The sequence below is a fragment of the Akebia trifoliata genome, chromosome 6 (genome assembly GCF_017979445.1).
Source record: "Akebia trifoliata isolate Shusen 1 chromosome 6, ASM1797944v1, whole genome shotgun sequence".
Classification (NCBI taxonomy): domain Eukaryota; kingdom Viridiplantae; phylum Streptophyta; class Magnoliopsida; order Ranunculales; family Lardizabalaceae; genus Akebia; species Akebia trifoliata.
The window spans coordinates 7,975,950-7,991,766 of record NC_141380.1 but is presented as its reverse complement, the minus strand read 5'-3'; the positions used below and the strand labels follow the sequence as shown (position 1 = coordinate 7,991,766).

The 15,817-nt window shown below is 34.4% G+C and overlaps 4 protein-coding genes and 1 long non-coding RNA gene across 5 annotated transcripts in view; 4 read left to right on the top strand and 1 right to left on the bottom strand.

The window, feature by feature from the left end:
- LOC147400034 (UDP-D-apiose/UDP-D-xylose synthase 2-like) overlaps positions 1–15,817 on the top strand; it is a 29,494-nt gene that overhangs the window by 3,768 nt on the left and 9,909 nt on the right. The window lies entirely within an intron of this gene.
- LOC147400040 (UDP-D-apiose/UDP-D-xylose synthase 2-like) lies at positions 1,776–4,650 on the top strand. The gene is made up of 7 exons (XM_086446522.1): positions 1,776–1,813; positions 3,288–3,403; positions 3,487–3,605; positions 3,697–3,798; positions 3,899–3,991; positions 4,077–4,194; positions 4,294–4,650. The coding sequence occupies exons 1-7, from the start codon at positions 1,776–1,778 to the stop codon at positions 4,380–4,382; spliced, it is 675 nt and encodes a 224-aa protein (XP_086302648.1). The 3' UTR covers positions 4,383–4,650.
- LOC147400039 (UDP-D-apiose/UDP-D-xylose synthase 2-like) lies at positions 6,738–8,685 on the top strand. Its single transcript, XM_086446637.1, has 5 exons — positions 6,738–7,071; positions 7,166–7,258; positions 7,353–7,460; positions 8,056–8,170; positions 8,256–8,685. Exons 1-5 carry the CDS (start codon positions 6,805–6,807, stop codon positions 8,642–8,644), a joined length of 972 nt encoding a protein of 323 aa, XP_086302763.1. The 5' UTR covers positions 6,738–6,804; the 3' UTR covers positions 8,645–8,685.
- Positions 8,814–9,336, top strand: LOC147400038 (uncharacterized). The gene is made up of 2 exons (XR_015179524.1): positions 8,814–8,953; positions 9,050–9,336. It is a non-coding gene; the product is annotated as an uncharacterized LOC147400038 (long non-coding RNA).
- LOC147400037 (protein SUPPRESSOR OF K(+) TRANSPORT GROWTH DEFECT 1-like) lies at positions 9,899–11,434 on the bottom strand. The gene is made up of 5 exons (XM_086445651.1): positions 11,092–11,434; positions 10,929–11,003; positions 10,653–10,751; positions 10,369–10,524; positions 9,899–10,239 (listed from the first exon to the last, which is right to left on the bottom strand). The coding sequence occupies exons 2-5, from the start codon at positions 10,935–10,937 to the stop codon at positions 10,114–10,116; spliced, it is 390 nt and encodes a 129-aa protein (XP_086301777.1). The 5' UTR covers positions 10,938–11,003; positions 11,092–11,434; the 3' UTR covers positions 9,899–10,113.

Here is a 15,817-nt window from a genome sequence, read left to right as displayed (position 1 = left end):
AAAATTATTATTATTATTATTATTATCTTTTTGGTGTAAATTTAACTAGATTTCACCTTTTGATCATCAAGCATGAAGTACACCCATGTACACTCTCTTGAGAGTATATTTTTTGTTGGTTTGGCTATAAGGGCACATCCATGGGTTAGATGAATCCATTTGGGAGCCTTCACCTCATGCATGAAAATGTGTTTTTTAGGGATTTTTTTTTTTCTCTATGTAGGCTTAGAGTTTGAAGAGTGGGTCTAGAGAGACTGATTAGAAATGTGGGAAATAGGATTCAGGGACTGATTTGAAATACAAATATTACTAAATGGAATATTAAGAGAGGTCCTAAAACTTATAAACTAATTAGAAAGAACTCCCTCCACTAGGGTCTTTAAGTAATTTTCCTTAAATAAAATTAGTTGGAAGGTGCGAATTAAGGATATAGGGTTACATTCTTCTTTTGCTAAGTTGATCATGGTGGTATTAAGAAAAATTGGTGCGCTACTAGGGTTATATTGGTCAACTTGAAAAAACTGCATAAGAAGGTTAGTCGATTCGGTATGGGATTTTTCCCAAATCAAGTGCAACTTACGTCCAAATTCTAGTTTCGATACACTATTCATTTTAATTCCCAAAACATGCTTTTCTAGTGAATTCGTCACTTTTATAATCAACGAATTCGTTGATAAATTACTAGCAAGATCATTGATAAAGCAAAATCGTTAGTATTTTATCAACGAATTCGTAGATTATAAAAACGACAAATTCACGAATTCATAGGTTATAAAAATAATGAATTCATTGTAAAAGCAAGTTTTGGAAATTAAAATGAACAGTTTATCGAAATCGAAATTTCGTCATATTCAACAAATAAAATGGAGATTCACCCTTGAAAAAACTTATGAAGGTTAGTCGATTAGGAAATCTTATAGAGAGCTTCTATTAACATACCAATTGTTACTTATAACACACCAAACTATATGTAGACAATCATTTAAATTTCAAAAGATTTGGTGTGTTATAAGTAAAAGTCGGTGTGCCAACAGAATCTCTCTTCTTAAGTACACAATTACTAAAGTGCCCCTACTTCGTTCGTTATCAGCTCCTTCGGTCCTTCCCTCTCTTTCTCCTGTTAATGTAACTATTGGAAACTTGCTTCCAAGGATGATCCTTTGCGTCAGGTATAGGTTTGATCTCTCCGTATCACTGTGAATTTCATTTCAATCTTAATTTGGATTGGGTTTAGGGTGAAAGTTTCTTGATTAACAAAAAAAATATGAGTTCTTTCCAAAATGTTTCTTACGAAATACTTTTATCTTAGTTCTGTCAACCTGCTTGAAAACAATGATTAAGTTCAAAATATTAGATGAATTCATATTTATACTAGTCAATGAGATGATCTAATTCAGAGTGTAAAACTCACTTGAATTTGAGTTTTTAAACCATGTTCCCGATTGAAGCATTTGATAATTTTCGTTAAGGATTCGTACGATTTCTAGTTATTAAAGGCATATATTTTTTAAAGAAATCCAGATTTTTTAAGATCATTTTTTGCCAAATTGATTTTCCTAAGAAACATTTTCTCTGCTATCACACATACTCTGTGGGTTTAGAATCTCTTGCCCCTCTCCCTCTATCTTTTTTTTTTCTTTCTTCATGGATGATTTGGGTCCACCACAATCTGGGTTCAAAACCTGCTATAATGATGTGTTTTTAGCATATTTTAATTCAGTTTATAGCAGGAAAAAACCAATTTTTTATTATTAAATGTACAAATTTATCAATTAATGTGGAAATGGTCTGGAGGGCTTGGTTTGGCTGAGCTGTATTAGATCAGCCGGTTCAAGTTGGGCTCAGGGAGTTCCAATAGGATCCCAAAATCTGGATTCATAGCCATGATAAGTACATTTTAGTTGCTACATTGTTACAAGTCGAAGCTAGTTAAAGATCATAAAGAAAAGACTTGAGCTCTACATGGAAACGTGGAGCCTTGAACCACTTAAATCAGCCCATGCTGAAAATTGAGAGATTCTCGAAATAACCAGTCCTCTTGATTGGTGACTTCACTAATTAGATTAAGGTACTTTTTAAATAATTGATTTCTACTCATTGTTAATCATTTTGTGCATCCAAGTCATTAATCAAGTTGTTTTTTTATAGAGTCGTGATCCAAAATGGTGTCCCGTTCCTATCAAAACATTAGGTGTCTATGTGGCACCTTTTTGTTGGAATTCAAACACCTTGGGCTGTGTGAATGGCTTGATTAGGAGCCCAAGGTGTTTTAAACACCAACTAAAATTTTCCATGTAGACACCTATCAAATTTTATAGGAATGAGACTCCGTATTGGATCCTGAGTCTTTTTTATATGTATAAATGTTGGAATTTAGAGGGTTGAATTTGAAAACCCTTTATATTCAATGGGTTTAAACCATAGGGTAAACTAATCCCAGCTTTTTGTTTTATACCTTTTAGTTTTGCTTTATGCTTTAAGCTTTAGTTGTTAGTATTGATTTTGTCTTGTGTAATTTTAGCCTCACATCGACTAGGCGAAGAGTTAATTTGCAATTCTTAAATAGTTGTACTTCTAATAACTTTAAAGTTGATAGAAATAGTGGACGGGCTCACATGAGTACATGAAGACCCAATGTTCCAATTGGGATTTGGATCCACTAGTTCGAAAATCTTAATGCGTGTGCGTGCAGGGGGGTGCAAAATCTCGAATCTATACCTTACGTGGGTGCGCACGAAGGCTCGTTTTTTGTTTTAATTATCAAGGCCCATTTTATTTAAAATTCTAGCCATTTTTAATTCGTTTGTACTAGTGTCTGTTCTGAATCAGTACAATACGAAGAGGTTTATGACTATTCTAAATAGTCACTTTCTCTTTTATTTATATGCTTCTGTTTAGTCGATTTAACACGCAATCGTATATTGGTATTCTTCGTTGTGAGTGCGCATAACATCGTCGAGTTCGAAGTTATGTTCCAATTAGAGTACCCTCTTGGAAACATGGGTTGTTGTATCCTGGAGAACGAACGCCTAAAGACTATGGTACCTTAGCAAGGGTGAATTTCGTTTTGGGACAGTGCTTTGTGCATATTAAATTACATAACGTTTTTTCTGTTACATTCAATTCTAAAAATCAGGAATTATTTCAAACTTCTTCCCTCTTTCCATAAGAAATCAGTACATAATTAAACTAACAATAAATTTTCTGTATGAAATTCATGTAGATCTTAACATTTCACTGCTCAGTTTTTTTGAAAATAGATTGTGTTTTTTTTGCTTTTTGTGCAGGAGCTCGATTTCTCTGTCCTCAAAGAAGATGCTTCTCCTTGTGTTTATGGTCCAATTGCAGCAACAGAAGTGGTCCTATCCATGTGCAAAGCAGCTAATTGAAAGGCTAATATATGGTACGATAATTCTCGTAAAATATGTACTTCTTAAAGTTTATTCCAATGAGATATTTTATCTTACATGTCTAAAATCTGTTTAGGAGAGGCTTCTCAAAATGGCCTCGAGTTCACTATTGTAAGACCATTCAACTGTATTGGCCGAAGAATGGATCTCAATCCAAGCGAAGTCGTTCCAAGAGCTCTATCTCACTTCACTCAAGTTAGTATAACTCCTCACTTTAATAGAACTGCAAATTCACTTCTTGTCTTCAATCGAACAATTTCCCTCTCATTCTTTATCCTCCATTCAGGATCTCCTTTGTGGCAGGTCGCTTACACTCTTTGACGGCCAACCTTGCCAACATACCTTTGTCGATATCAAGGATGCCATTGAGGCCATTCTACTCATTATTGTAATTGGTTTTCTTCGTATCTATATTCCCCTTCATCTCTTTGAGTTTGAATGTAAATTAATGGGTGCCTAATCTTTCTTCCACAACTAAAATTTCTCAGCAAAACCCATCACGCGCGAATGGGCAGATTTTCAATGTGGGCAATCCCAACAATGGAGTTACTCGGAAACAACTTGCCAAAATGATGAAAAAGGTATTACTGTCTAATTATCATTTGTTACGTGGTTAACCATATCTTCCGCCCTTCTTGTTAATTTGAATAAAATTTCTCCCTTAAGTTATATGCAAAGGTATCTGGTGAATCTTCTTCGGATCCCTCAACTGTTGACAATAGCCCAAATGATGATAAATGTGGTAGGTTCATTCCCGATACAGCCATCATCAATGGGCAGCTTGGTAAGTGTGCTGTTTAAATCTTTCATGTGCCATGAGTCTCACTTGAAATAACACCACTGCTATTTTCTTCTTACTATTCTTTTTTTCTTTGACGAAAAGCTTGGAATCCAAAGACGACGTTACCAGACCTTCTAGAATCTACTCTTAGGTTTCAGATGCCTACTGCACCCACTCCACATGGATCTTGAGTGAGGAATCCAATCTTTCATCATTGGACGCTCACCTACTTTAAGGCGATTGAAATTCTCCTCCTTCTACCCCAAATTGATTCAATTTTTTTCCTTTTTTCTTTTTTACACAATTTTTACCGTTGTAAAATACAAGACAGCCCAAGGCCAATCATAGACATGGTAATGAGGTGAGGAATGATGATAGATGTTGTAAAATACTAGATTTGCTTATAATCTGTGTTGTATGTAGTCTTCTTTTTGAGTGATGCCAGTGACATGGTAATGAGGTAAGGAAAGATGATAGACATCCAAATTTGACAAAATCTCTGCCTATAACATAAAAATGATGGAATCTAACTGGTAGGAATCCCCATTCATGATGCCTTTTTCATATTTTGATCCAACAAATTGTGACCCACGAACCCATACTATGTGCATATCCCCATAATTAGAAGAACTGAATTCCATGGGAAGGCTTGACTACTCATGATGAGAATTCTTTTCCTACTTTTTCAGAAGAAACAAAATAAAACTATGTTATCAAGAAATCACAAATATTGTTATTAAGGAAAATTTTGAAGGGTAATATATGAGTTAACCTTCCTTACAAAGTATTTTTTTTTTAGTGTCTTAACTTTCTATTTGTTAGTTGATTTGCAATGAAAATGGTACCATTAAAAAGTTCTCGTCGAGATATTTGCTTGATATATTGCATGATATACTTATTGAATTTTTTTTTTCAAATATAAAATATTTATTTTTATTTTAATTAAATTTTATTTATTATTCATTTTGCAATTATAAAATTTAATATTGTTATTTTACCTACCCATTTACCTTTTAATTATTTATCCATATTCTTTGTACTGGGTTTTTAATCTCATAGTCAGGTCCATGTTGAGTTAGACGATTTTGCTTGGAGCATCAATGTTGGTCTGGCCAAGTAAATAAGAAATGTTTAATTTTACGAAAAGATTATTACAAATGTTAAAGTAAAGCATTTTTATTTTTTTTAAAGAAGACTACTGATAAACTGAGTCAAAATTCACTCGCTAACATTATGTGTGTACGGAACCATAGATCTTTTCCCTTGTGTATTCTGAAGAAAAAGATTTATGGACTTCTGTGCACGTGCCACATCAGCGAGTGAATTTCAAGTGGTTTTTTTCAAGTCCATCTATTGCGACTCTTTAAAGAATTTTAACTTGAAATGGGTTTTAGGTGAAGGAAACATGGTTGAACTCAAATGATTATGGTGCTTGTGGTGCGGATATCCATTACAATGGTCTAAAAATTCCCTAAAACCGCTTTCATTATTTCGGGTCTATTACACATAAGTATAGAGATATTGGGACAAGAATTAAAGTTGAATGATCAACTAAAATGCAGACTCGGCTCTCGAAAAAATGGAAAGATTGAACAAGATTTGTATAACTTACCCCAAATCTTTAAGATAAAACTTTTGTCATTATCAAAACTATTCAACTTTAAATAGGTTGCTTATATGAGCGGGTGGTCAAGGAATGATTCCGTCAAGGAAATCCATTCCTTTTTTTGTTTTTAGATCCCCTTTTCTATAAATTTTATTTTATCTACTATATAGAATTTCATCAATTCACATGATTAAAAAAATAAAAATTAGATAACTTATTTTGCCAAACGAATCTTTTATTATAACACACCAATTGAAATTTGGTGAATTACTATTTCGTGTGCTGAATACGATGAAATTCCAAGTCCGGTTCATATTAATTCCAAAAACACGCATGAATCGTTTTTCAGCGAATTCATTGGTAGTTATTTTTAATTTAAAATGACGAACTCGTAGATAAATTACCAACGAATTCACCATTAAAAAATAATTATATTTTGTCTTTAAATTTACTATGAATTCATCACTTTAATATTAGATAATTCGTCACACTTTAAAATTAAGGATATTTTGACTTTAAATTTACTAACAAATTCGCAGCTTTAATACAAACAAATTCATCACTATAAACTAAAAAATACTTACGAGCGAACTTCCTGGAAAATGATTCATGCATGTTTTGGAAAATACTCCTATTAAAATTAGTTTTATGATGATTATGATGGTATGAAGAAAAATTGGTGCGGCTATAGGAGTTCTATAAATTGCCCCTACTTAATATTCATAATTACTAATTTACCCCTAATTTGCTCACCGAATGGTTCTGCCTCTTCCCTCTCGAATCCTATTTAAAAAGCGGTTTGACCCAAAAAAAAAAAAAAAAAAAGTATATTTTTTTTTTTGGGTCTGAAACTCTCTCACGTTCTTCTTTGCTCACCGAATAGTTCTGCCTCTTCCCTCTCGAATCCTATTTAAAAAGCGGTTTGACCCAAAAAGGTCTGAAACTCTCTCTCGTTCTTCTTTGTTTCTTCTCTGAAACTCTCCTTTTTTTTACGATTTAATGAAACAATGGAGACGAGGTTCGATTTGGATGGGAAAGAGATCACGCCATTAACAATCTGCTTGATTGGTGGTGGAGGATTCATCGGATTACATCTATGTGAGAGGCTAATGGCAGGAACTCTTCACAAGGTCGTCGTGATCGACTTCTCCGATGAAAAAATCAAAAATCTCTTTCGGGAATGTTACTCTTGGATTAATCGGATCGAGTTTCATAAGTTCGGAAACAAGTATGATTCTTCTCACTTGGAATCTCTCGTCAAGGAAGCCGATGTGGTAAAAAAAACAAGAATTCTACTTCTTATCTCCTTATAGTTTCGAAATTAGCATTTTAGGGTTTCTTGTTGATCAATCGAGATCTTGTTTGTAGACGATCAATTTTGGTGCGTTTTGCGGTCCGGGGAATAACACCAAACAGCCACTTCATACAATTTGCAGAAGTTTCGTGGATGCAGTTCCCGTGGTGGGTTTTTCAAATTCTAGGGTTTCTTGTATTAGGATTTTCTGATTTTATCTCCACGACTAGTTGATTAAATGTTTGTTGATATCTTGTTCAGGTTAAGTTCTGTTCAGAGAGTAAGAAACGATTGATTCATTTTTCCTCCGCTGAAGTCTATGGAAGAAGTATTGGAAGCTTCCTTCCAAAGGATGATCCTCTGCGTCTGGTATCGGTTTAATATCTAATTTCGAAAAAAAATATGAGTTCTTTTGAAACATTAACTGTGGAAGAAAGTAATATTGAGAGAGAGTAACTTTTAGAACGCCGAAAGTAATTTTCTTATGCTTAAGTTGATTTTTTTTTTTTTTTACTTATAAAATATGAACAAATTTTTTAACTTTTTCAATTTTCAAAAGTCAAAAAATATTGCTTTTTTAATCCATAATATGTTTTTTTCTCTGTCGCTGTGCCTATTACATGGGGATTTTTACTTAAGCTGAAATATTGGCCTTACACATAGATTAAAAACTACAATTGAAGTATAAAAGAAAATAATAAAAAGGTCTATCCCCCCCTACCCACCCAAAAAAAAAAAAAAATTATATATATATACATCTATATATATATATAAATAAAAAAATAGGAAAACCATGTAAGAAAAATATTGCCTGATTCCCTTTTTAGTAATCATAAAAAAATTGATCCGGGTCGGGGGCACGGCCCCTTCACCTCTACAACTCAACTACCGCCAACAAATACAAGACATTTACACAACATCAATGAGTTCAGATATAGATTGTGTTGTTTTTCCTTCTGAACAGGAAATCGATTTCTATATGCTCAAAGAAGACACTTCGCCCTGTGTTTTCGGTCCAGTAGCGAAACAGAGGTGGTCCTATGCGTGTGCAAACCAACTGATTGAAAGGCTCATATTTGGTAAGCCAATTCTCATAAAGTATGTACTTCTCTATGAGGTTATTCCAACGATATTTTTTATCTTATATGCCTAAGCCCTGTTTAGGAGAGGCTGCTGAAAATGGCCTCGAGTTCACTATTGTAAGACCGTTCAACTGGATTGGCCCAAACATGGATCTCATTCCTAATGAAGTCGTTCCAAGGAGTTCTAGCTTTCTATGCCAATGTAAACTACTTCCTCATTTTAATAGAACTGTACATTTGCTCTTGTCTTCAAACGACAATTTCTTCATACTTAATCTTTCACTCAGGATCTTTAAGGCAAGAAACTCAGGGTCTTTGATGGTGAAACAGTCCCAACATACCTTTATACATATTGATGATGCCATCTACGCAATTCTACTCATGATTGTAATGGGTTTCCTTCCACTTTTATATTACCCTTCATCTATTGAATTTGAATTACTGGGTGATGAATCTTCCTTCCAAAACTAAAATTTCTCAGGAAAACCCATCACGCGCCAATGGGCAGATTTTCAATGTGGGAAATCCCAAACAATGCAGTTACGAGGAAGCAACTTGTCGAAATGATGTGAAAAAGGTATTACTGTCTAATTTCCATTTGTTACGTGGCTAACCATATCTTCATCCATCTTGTTAATTTGCATGGAATTTCTCCCTTAAAGATATATGCAAAGGTATCTGGTGAATCTTCTTCGGATCCCTCAACTCTTGACGATAACTCAAATGATGATAAAATTGGTAAATACATACCTGACATGGCCATCATCAATAGGCAGCTTGGTAAGTGATTTTCATCTGCCATGAGTGAGTCTAAATGGAAATAACACCACAGAGATTTTCTTCTTACTATATATTCTTTTTTACTCTGATGAAAAGGTTGGAATCCACAGACGACGTTGCCAGACCTTCTAGAGGTTACTCTTATGTTTCAGCTCTTTCTGCACCCACTCCGGATGGATCTTGAGGATGCCACTCTTTCATCATTGGACGCCCACCTACTTTAAGTCAATTAAAATTCTCCACCTTCTGATTTTTCTTTTACTAATGCTTCTAATCAGAGTATTATGGTCTACTTTTTGACTGACGCCAAAGACCAGGCAATGAATTTTCTTGTTTACATGTACAAAGCATGGACACTGAATAATTGCTCTTTTTGGGAAGTACATACTGTTCAAGTCATTAAACCCATTGTAATTGATCTCTTTCTTTTTTTTCTTTAAAAAAAAAAAAAAAAAACCTATTCAACTTTATTTTCCCCAAAACACATTGTTTTCAATCCCCCCATCTTCTTCTTGAGATTTGTACAGAGAGGGTGAAGTTTTCAATATTAAAGAGGTTGCAGAAGATAGCATTTTCATGAAGAAAAAAAAAACATGTTTAGAAGTATTATTTTTCTCTACAAGAGATGCTATTGCCCTTGCATTTTGATCATTTCCATTAACGTCAAATGTAAGACAACTTCAAGTTCAAGGCGATATGTCTTTCATATAACAACAGGATTATTTTTAATTTTCACCAAAACCAACATGGGAAAAAAGAAGAAAAAAAGTGACATCTTTCAATGGACTACTGTAAGCCTTGTCCAAACGGCACATCCATCAAAGGGTAGCAATGAATGCATGCAGGTGGTATTGGGTACAGCACATTTGTTTACAGCATTATCTATAATCATCAACAAAAAACAATTACATGTGCAGTGGTAGTTTCAGGACTCAACTTCTCCCCTGATTGAAACAAGCAACTTTATCGAAGTATCGAAACACCAAATGTTCATCCGTCATACAGAGGCAAATTTTATGTATCCTTAGACTTCAAGAAGCTACAAAGATGGATAAATTTCTCCAGTCCACATTAACAGAAAAAAATACATGTAACAGACAAAAAATACATATTGCACCCCTCCTCACAGTCAGGGAGTCTCGTGTTCCAATTCCATTCCATCAACCCTCCTCCCCAAACTCCTTCGTGAATCTCTCGTGCACCTCAAGGTCAGCTTTGCTCACAGTTGGTCTCTGTCTTGCAAGTACTTTATCAAAATCAATTCTTGCGATTGGTGGTGGATGGATCTGCGCATACGGGTAATTGCAATTGAAAAGCCTTCAATCACGTCTTAATTTGAAAAATGAATAAAAGAGAACAAATACCCAACAGAGGCTATGTTCCCCAAGAATCTATCTGATCCCATCTGCTCATACCTTTGAGGCAAGGCCTTTGGCTGCAAGATCTTGCATAGTAATTTGAACAGCTCCAGGTTGCTTTGGTCCACACGGCACCCACGTGTCATTAGATGTCTTAATGAAAAACATTGCATCTTGAGTTTTGCGAACAGGTTCGAAGAGCACGTCTTTTACCTGTCAAAGATCCAAGGAGTGTAATACCAATCTAATCTCAAACAGCATCACTCGGGAAAAGATGTACAACAGCACCAAAACATTGAAGTGAATGAATGAAAATAATCTATTAAAGTATGTTCACGTACACAAACAGCAATATCCGAACCAGAGAAACCTTCTGTCTTGCGTGCCAAGGTCTCAAAGTCACTTTCAGTCAAGTTGTGAGGGGTATCTCCAAGATGAACCTGCTCAAAACCATCAAGTTCAATGACGGAGGCAACTAAAAAGATCAATGTTACAATTACCCATATTTTAATGGACTGAATGGTGAAACAGAATTCATGTTGACAACTCCAAATCTGGGATAAGGCATAGATGATTATGATTTTAATGGAGAAAGTAATGCAAACAAGGCAAGGTACCTTGAACATGTGCTGCCTAGCCTTCAAATCAGGGAGAGGAATGTAGATCCGCTTGTCAAATCGTCGGCGGATGGCCTGTCATCCTTTGTCTGTTAGCCATAGCAATATGATACAGATAAACTAATAACTTAGATGTACAGGCTTTTATTCAAAATTTTCTTACCTGATCCAGAGCATAGGGAGTATTTGTCGCGGCAAGAACAAGAACTTTCTCATCGTTGTGTCCTACACCCTGAAATGTTGGAAAGAAGGGTCCAAGTTCAAGTTTGGGACTGACAAAATAGTAAGGAATCAAAAACTGATCTTTGTTCTTGTGAAATTTCCTCAAATTTAAGTTTAATGAATAAATAAACAGGGTGGACTCGTGTGTGACAATGAAATTTGATCAGCTTCACAAAGGCCTTGAATTTGAAGTTCATGTTCAACAATTTACTATCTAGACGAAGCACTATCCATTGTAATCCTAGTTCAATTGCAATGGTTCTTTAGCCATCACAAGGGAATGGATGATCAATCAAATATTATCACAAGCCAACCACGAAGTCGGCTGATCAATTGCAAATTAGATAGCTAAATCATTCGGTAATATATGCTTAAGCTGGTGGCGAATCTCATATTTAAAGACAGAAAATGCGATTCGATGAAAAGCATCTATGGTTCTGACACACATCCATGTCAGAAATGTCTCTCACGATGTCAATTTCAATGTTACTTCAGTATGACTATTTAAAGAGTCGGGATAGTATGACTTGCCAGGTAGCATACTCAATTGACTCCTTGACGTGACAAGTTCGGAGTCGTAGATTTGAATGCTTCAGGATACACAATTGCATTTCCCCATTAAAAAGTGTATCCTGAGGTGTATAGAGTTACAGTTCCTGAACTTGTCCACGTCAGAGAGTCAATTGAGTATGCCACCTGGCAAGTCATATTACCACGACTCTAATTTAAATTGGTTTGAAATATATATTAATATACATTTGTATTTAAATAATTATTAGCTTTCTCATAACAAGGTGGATTAGTAGATGCTAAGACCTCATTTTTATCCTAGTGACGTGCACATGCGTTGCATGTGAATTATAGTAAAAGTGTAAAACTTTATTTTTTTATATTTTAAAATTTTGTAGCAACGTAATTGCGAATAGAAAAATTAAATTTTATTCTATTGAATTTAATAAATTTTCAATTATTTTTTTTCAACAATAAGCATAGAAATTAATTTGAAAGAAATCTCATGTAACCAATGTTCGCGCCTCAAATAGAAGAATAGTGAACAAATTGAAGATGAAATGAAGATAGAGAAGGAAGGACAGTAGTGACAACAGGATGCCATCCAAGGTAAGGTGAAGTCAAAAAAATAAACAAAGAAAACCAATTTATACCTTGCATTAGGACAAAAAAAAAAAAAAAGAAAGAAACATAAAAATAGTTATACATACCCCAGTTACAACAATGAAGTTGTGTCCAAGAAAACTACTTAATGATAATACAAAGGTCAATAGCTCATTGGTAAAAAAGTTATGTTTCATCATTATTGTAGTTTTACATTTAACAGTTCTCGTTCTAGATATGAACAAACGACTTTACAAGATGTATTTCTTCATCGACCTGAAGTTATTTGCTACATGTAATTGAATGCACAAGAATACAACAATATCAGGATGAATGCATGACTCAACAAAAGTTGAACTGTAAAGACTTCTTATTATATTTTACCAAAATTATAAAGATTAGTGCTAAAGAAATCAGTTTCCTATTTTAAGATGCTTAAATAAATAGCTTTCTTCAATAGAAATTGATTGGAGTGAGTAGGATCCAGATGAGTTGTTGGCAGTCGAAATCTATGAAGTGCCATTGTTTGATTTAAAACCACACAATTTTGGGCGTTTGTGCAAAATTTCTCGTGTATATTTCATAAGATCTTATCCACCAATCTATTTTGAAAAATAAATTTTAAAGGCCTCACAAGTAGATTTTACCAATTAAACTGATTTTACATTTTATGGCCACCAAGGCCCTACAGATATTGGTTTGCATGATGCTTCTCATGAATATTGAAGATGCCCATGTTTTAAATTGACGACATGCCCCTTGACTTCGGTCTTCTCTAATCAACTAATGAAAAATGACCTAAATGTCATTATTATCAATCTGTAATCAAAAAATGATTTTTCTTCTCAAAACCAGTCATATGATTCCATTTACTTTAACTTACAGGCTTTTTTTACCCTCCTCTTCAACTATAAGATTCTATCTACTTCAAGAATTAAAGATGAATAAGAGGATATATCATTTTCATGGGGGCAGTTCATGTGCCATATGCAAAAACAATGGTTATTCAAAATATGAGTTAGAGATTTTGGATTGAGCTTATTTTTTGCGAGGATGGTCACTGCGATGAGAAGATCATCCTCACAAAAAATCAACTCAATCTGAAACTTCTAAATCCATCAAAAGTGATTAACAAATTATTGGCAAAAAATTGACAGTCCACATTCTAAATCACTTTCAATGGGGTTAGAAGTTTCAGATTGGAATGATTTTTTTTCCGGATGATCTTCCCATCATAGATATCATCCTCACAAAAAATCAGCTCAATCCCAAACTTCTAACCCATATTTTGAAAATTTATTAATGTTAAATTGTTTTTACATATGTCCCTTGATCCGTTCCCCATTTTCATTAGTATATAATAAAAGACAAGGTGGAGGTCGGGGTAGAGGAGGGGGCCGGGGAATCTCTTCAGTTTGAAAACACAAGGAAAGTATCCCAAATATTCACCAAAAGGTGGAGAGGCCTGCTTAAATCCCCCATTTTCATTGCACTCCTAGTTTTTATACCCATGATAATAAATTCGTGATTTCTTTGAAACCAACTGACAGGAATCCCTCGTGAAATTTATTTTGTTATGTAGGTGGATTTCTAAGTAAGGCCACTAATATCATGTGATTTCTAAAAAATGGACATCTAGTAAGTGGTTTGACAGTGGGAAAACACAATAGGGCCATTTAATTTTAACTTGCAAGCATCTTGAGAAAATTTCAACTTTATTTCTTTTTCCAAGAATCTCTTTTACCCTTTAGCCTCAAAGAGGATGATCATGTCGTAGGCACATGTAAACTCTTGTGTGTGTACATACATATTCACCTATAAACTCAGACATCACCTAAGTCTACAGGCCTCAATTTACCAAAATCTGATTTTTCAAATTATCAACAAATTTTCCATTGAAATGGGTGAATTGATCCCAAAAATGCCAAAGAATGATAATATATTTACTTTAAGTTATTGGGTAAGGAGGGAGACCTACTGGCTTCTAGCAAAGGTAGATGATCATTGAAGGGTTTTTATATCACATTCTTCACCTGCAAATTCAGAAAGAGAAAAAAAGATAAAATATCATATTATAGCATTCAAGAATAGCACTTTCACAGTGATTATTAACCACCTCAACCCATTTTAGTTTTCATCTTCATATCCATTCTCACTCACTTCTTGGCTTTGTTTGTGTTGAATGAGTAGTGTACTAAAATGCACAACATGGACAAAACAAGCAATGATCAAGACCTAAATTGAATTATGATCAGAAGAAAAAAAGATAGGTGCACATTCATGTAAAAACAAAAAATATTCCTATAAATGAGGACCAAATACTACACCATGTAAAGCAAATGGAAAGTTTTTTTATTCAATGGAATCTTACTCGTATATATATATATATCCAAGGCCGAAAACCGTCAATAGTTTCAAGAAATTGGTCACATAAATACTCAATGAAACATGTAATGTCCCATGTGCCTGAACATACTACCTGCAGAATCAACCAGAATGAAATGATCATACTCAGGACAACAACAACAACCAAAATCAAAACCCATAAAAAATTAGAATTACATGCATGAATGTACCAAGGGAAACTCAAATAATACACGGCGATGGGGAGCAGAAACTCATTAAAGATGATTGATCTCAGGTCTATTATGTGTTTTTAACTATTTTAGACTTAAAAAACAACACATCTGTATTAACATTTTACAAGTAAGAAATAATTCATTTTCTAATTTTTAGTTTTCCATTAATGTTATAGGATGAAAGTTGCTACATTATGCAAGTATCAATGGTTTCTCATAGAGCATTTTAACATAAATTTAGATCCACCTGTAAAAGCATTTCCAAGAACAACACTAATGTCACTTGCATTGTTCTGATGTATCATGGAAATTCTTTGGGATGCAAGAATCAAATAATTCTCTGTGGTGGACCATAATATCTCTTATGTCCCCCTCGAATAGATTCTTCTTTTGGATTTCCAAAGGAATGTTGCTGTGTTGACTTAAATAGTGCAAGTTCAGTGATTCATGTCATATCGGATGACCAAGATATGCAGAAAATGGGGGGGGGCACGGGCTTGCCTCCTCGTTCCCTTTTACCTATGCCATGATGCTCATGGGCAGCTTATCTTTAATTGAATTTCCTTTTCCAACTGGATTTTGAGCTCTCTCTGGGAACTTTGCTTTTTGGTTGGGAAGTGTCTCTGTCCTTTTCACTGGAACTTGGTCGCTACAAGCATGAACAACTGCGTGATATTGCTCTTAGTGCTTCAGTTTATACTAAATACTTCAAACAATGGCTCGCAGTGCTGTCACCTAGAGCTCATAGGATACTGCTCGGAGCTTGATGACAGCTCCCATATAGAAATTTCAGCCCTTGACCATAACATTGGATTAAGACTGCTCATATTAGATAAGAAGAAAAGCTTTATTAGAGTTGAATTCACGTGTCTAAAAATATAAGATCAATACCAATTGTTGCATTTTGATTAGGGATCATTGAATCAGAATTACAAATGCAATAATATAGTATTTCTTACATGACACAGAAGCCAA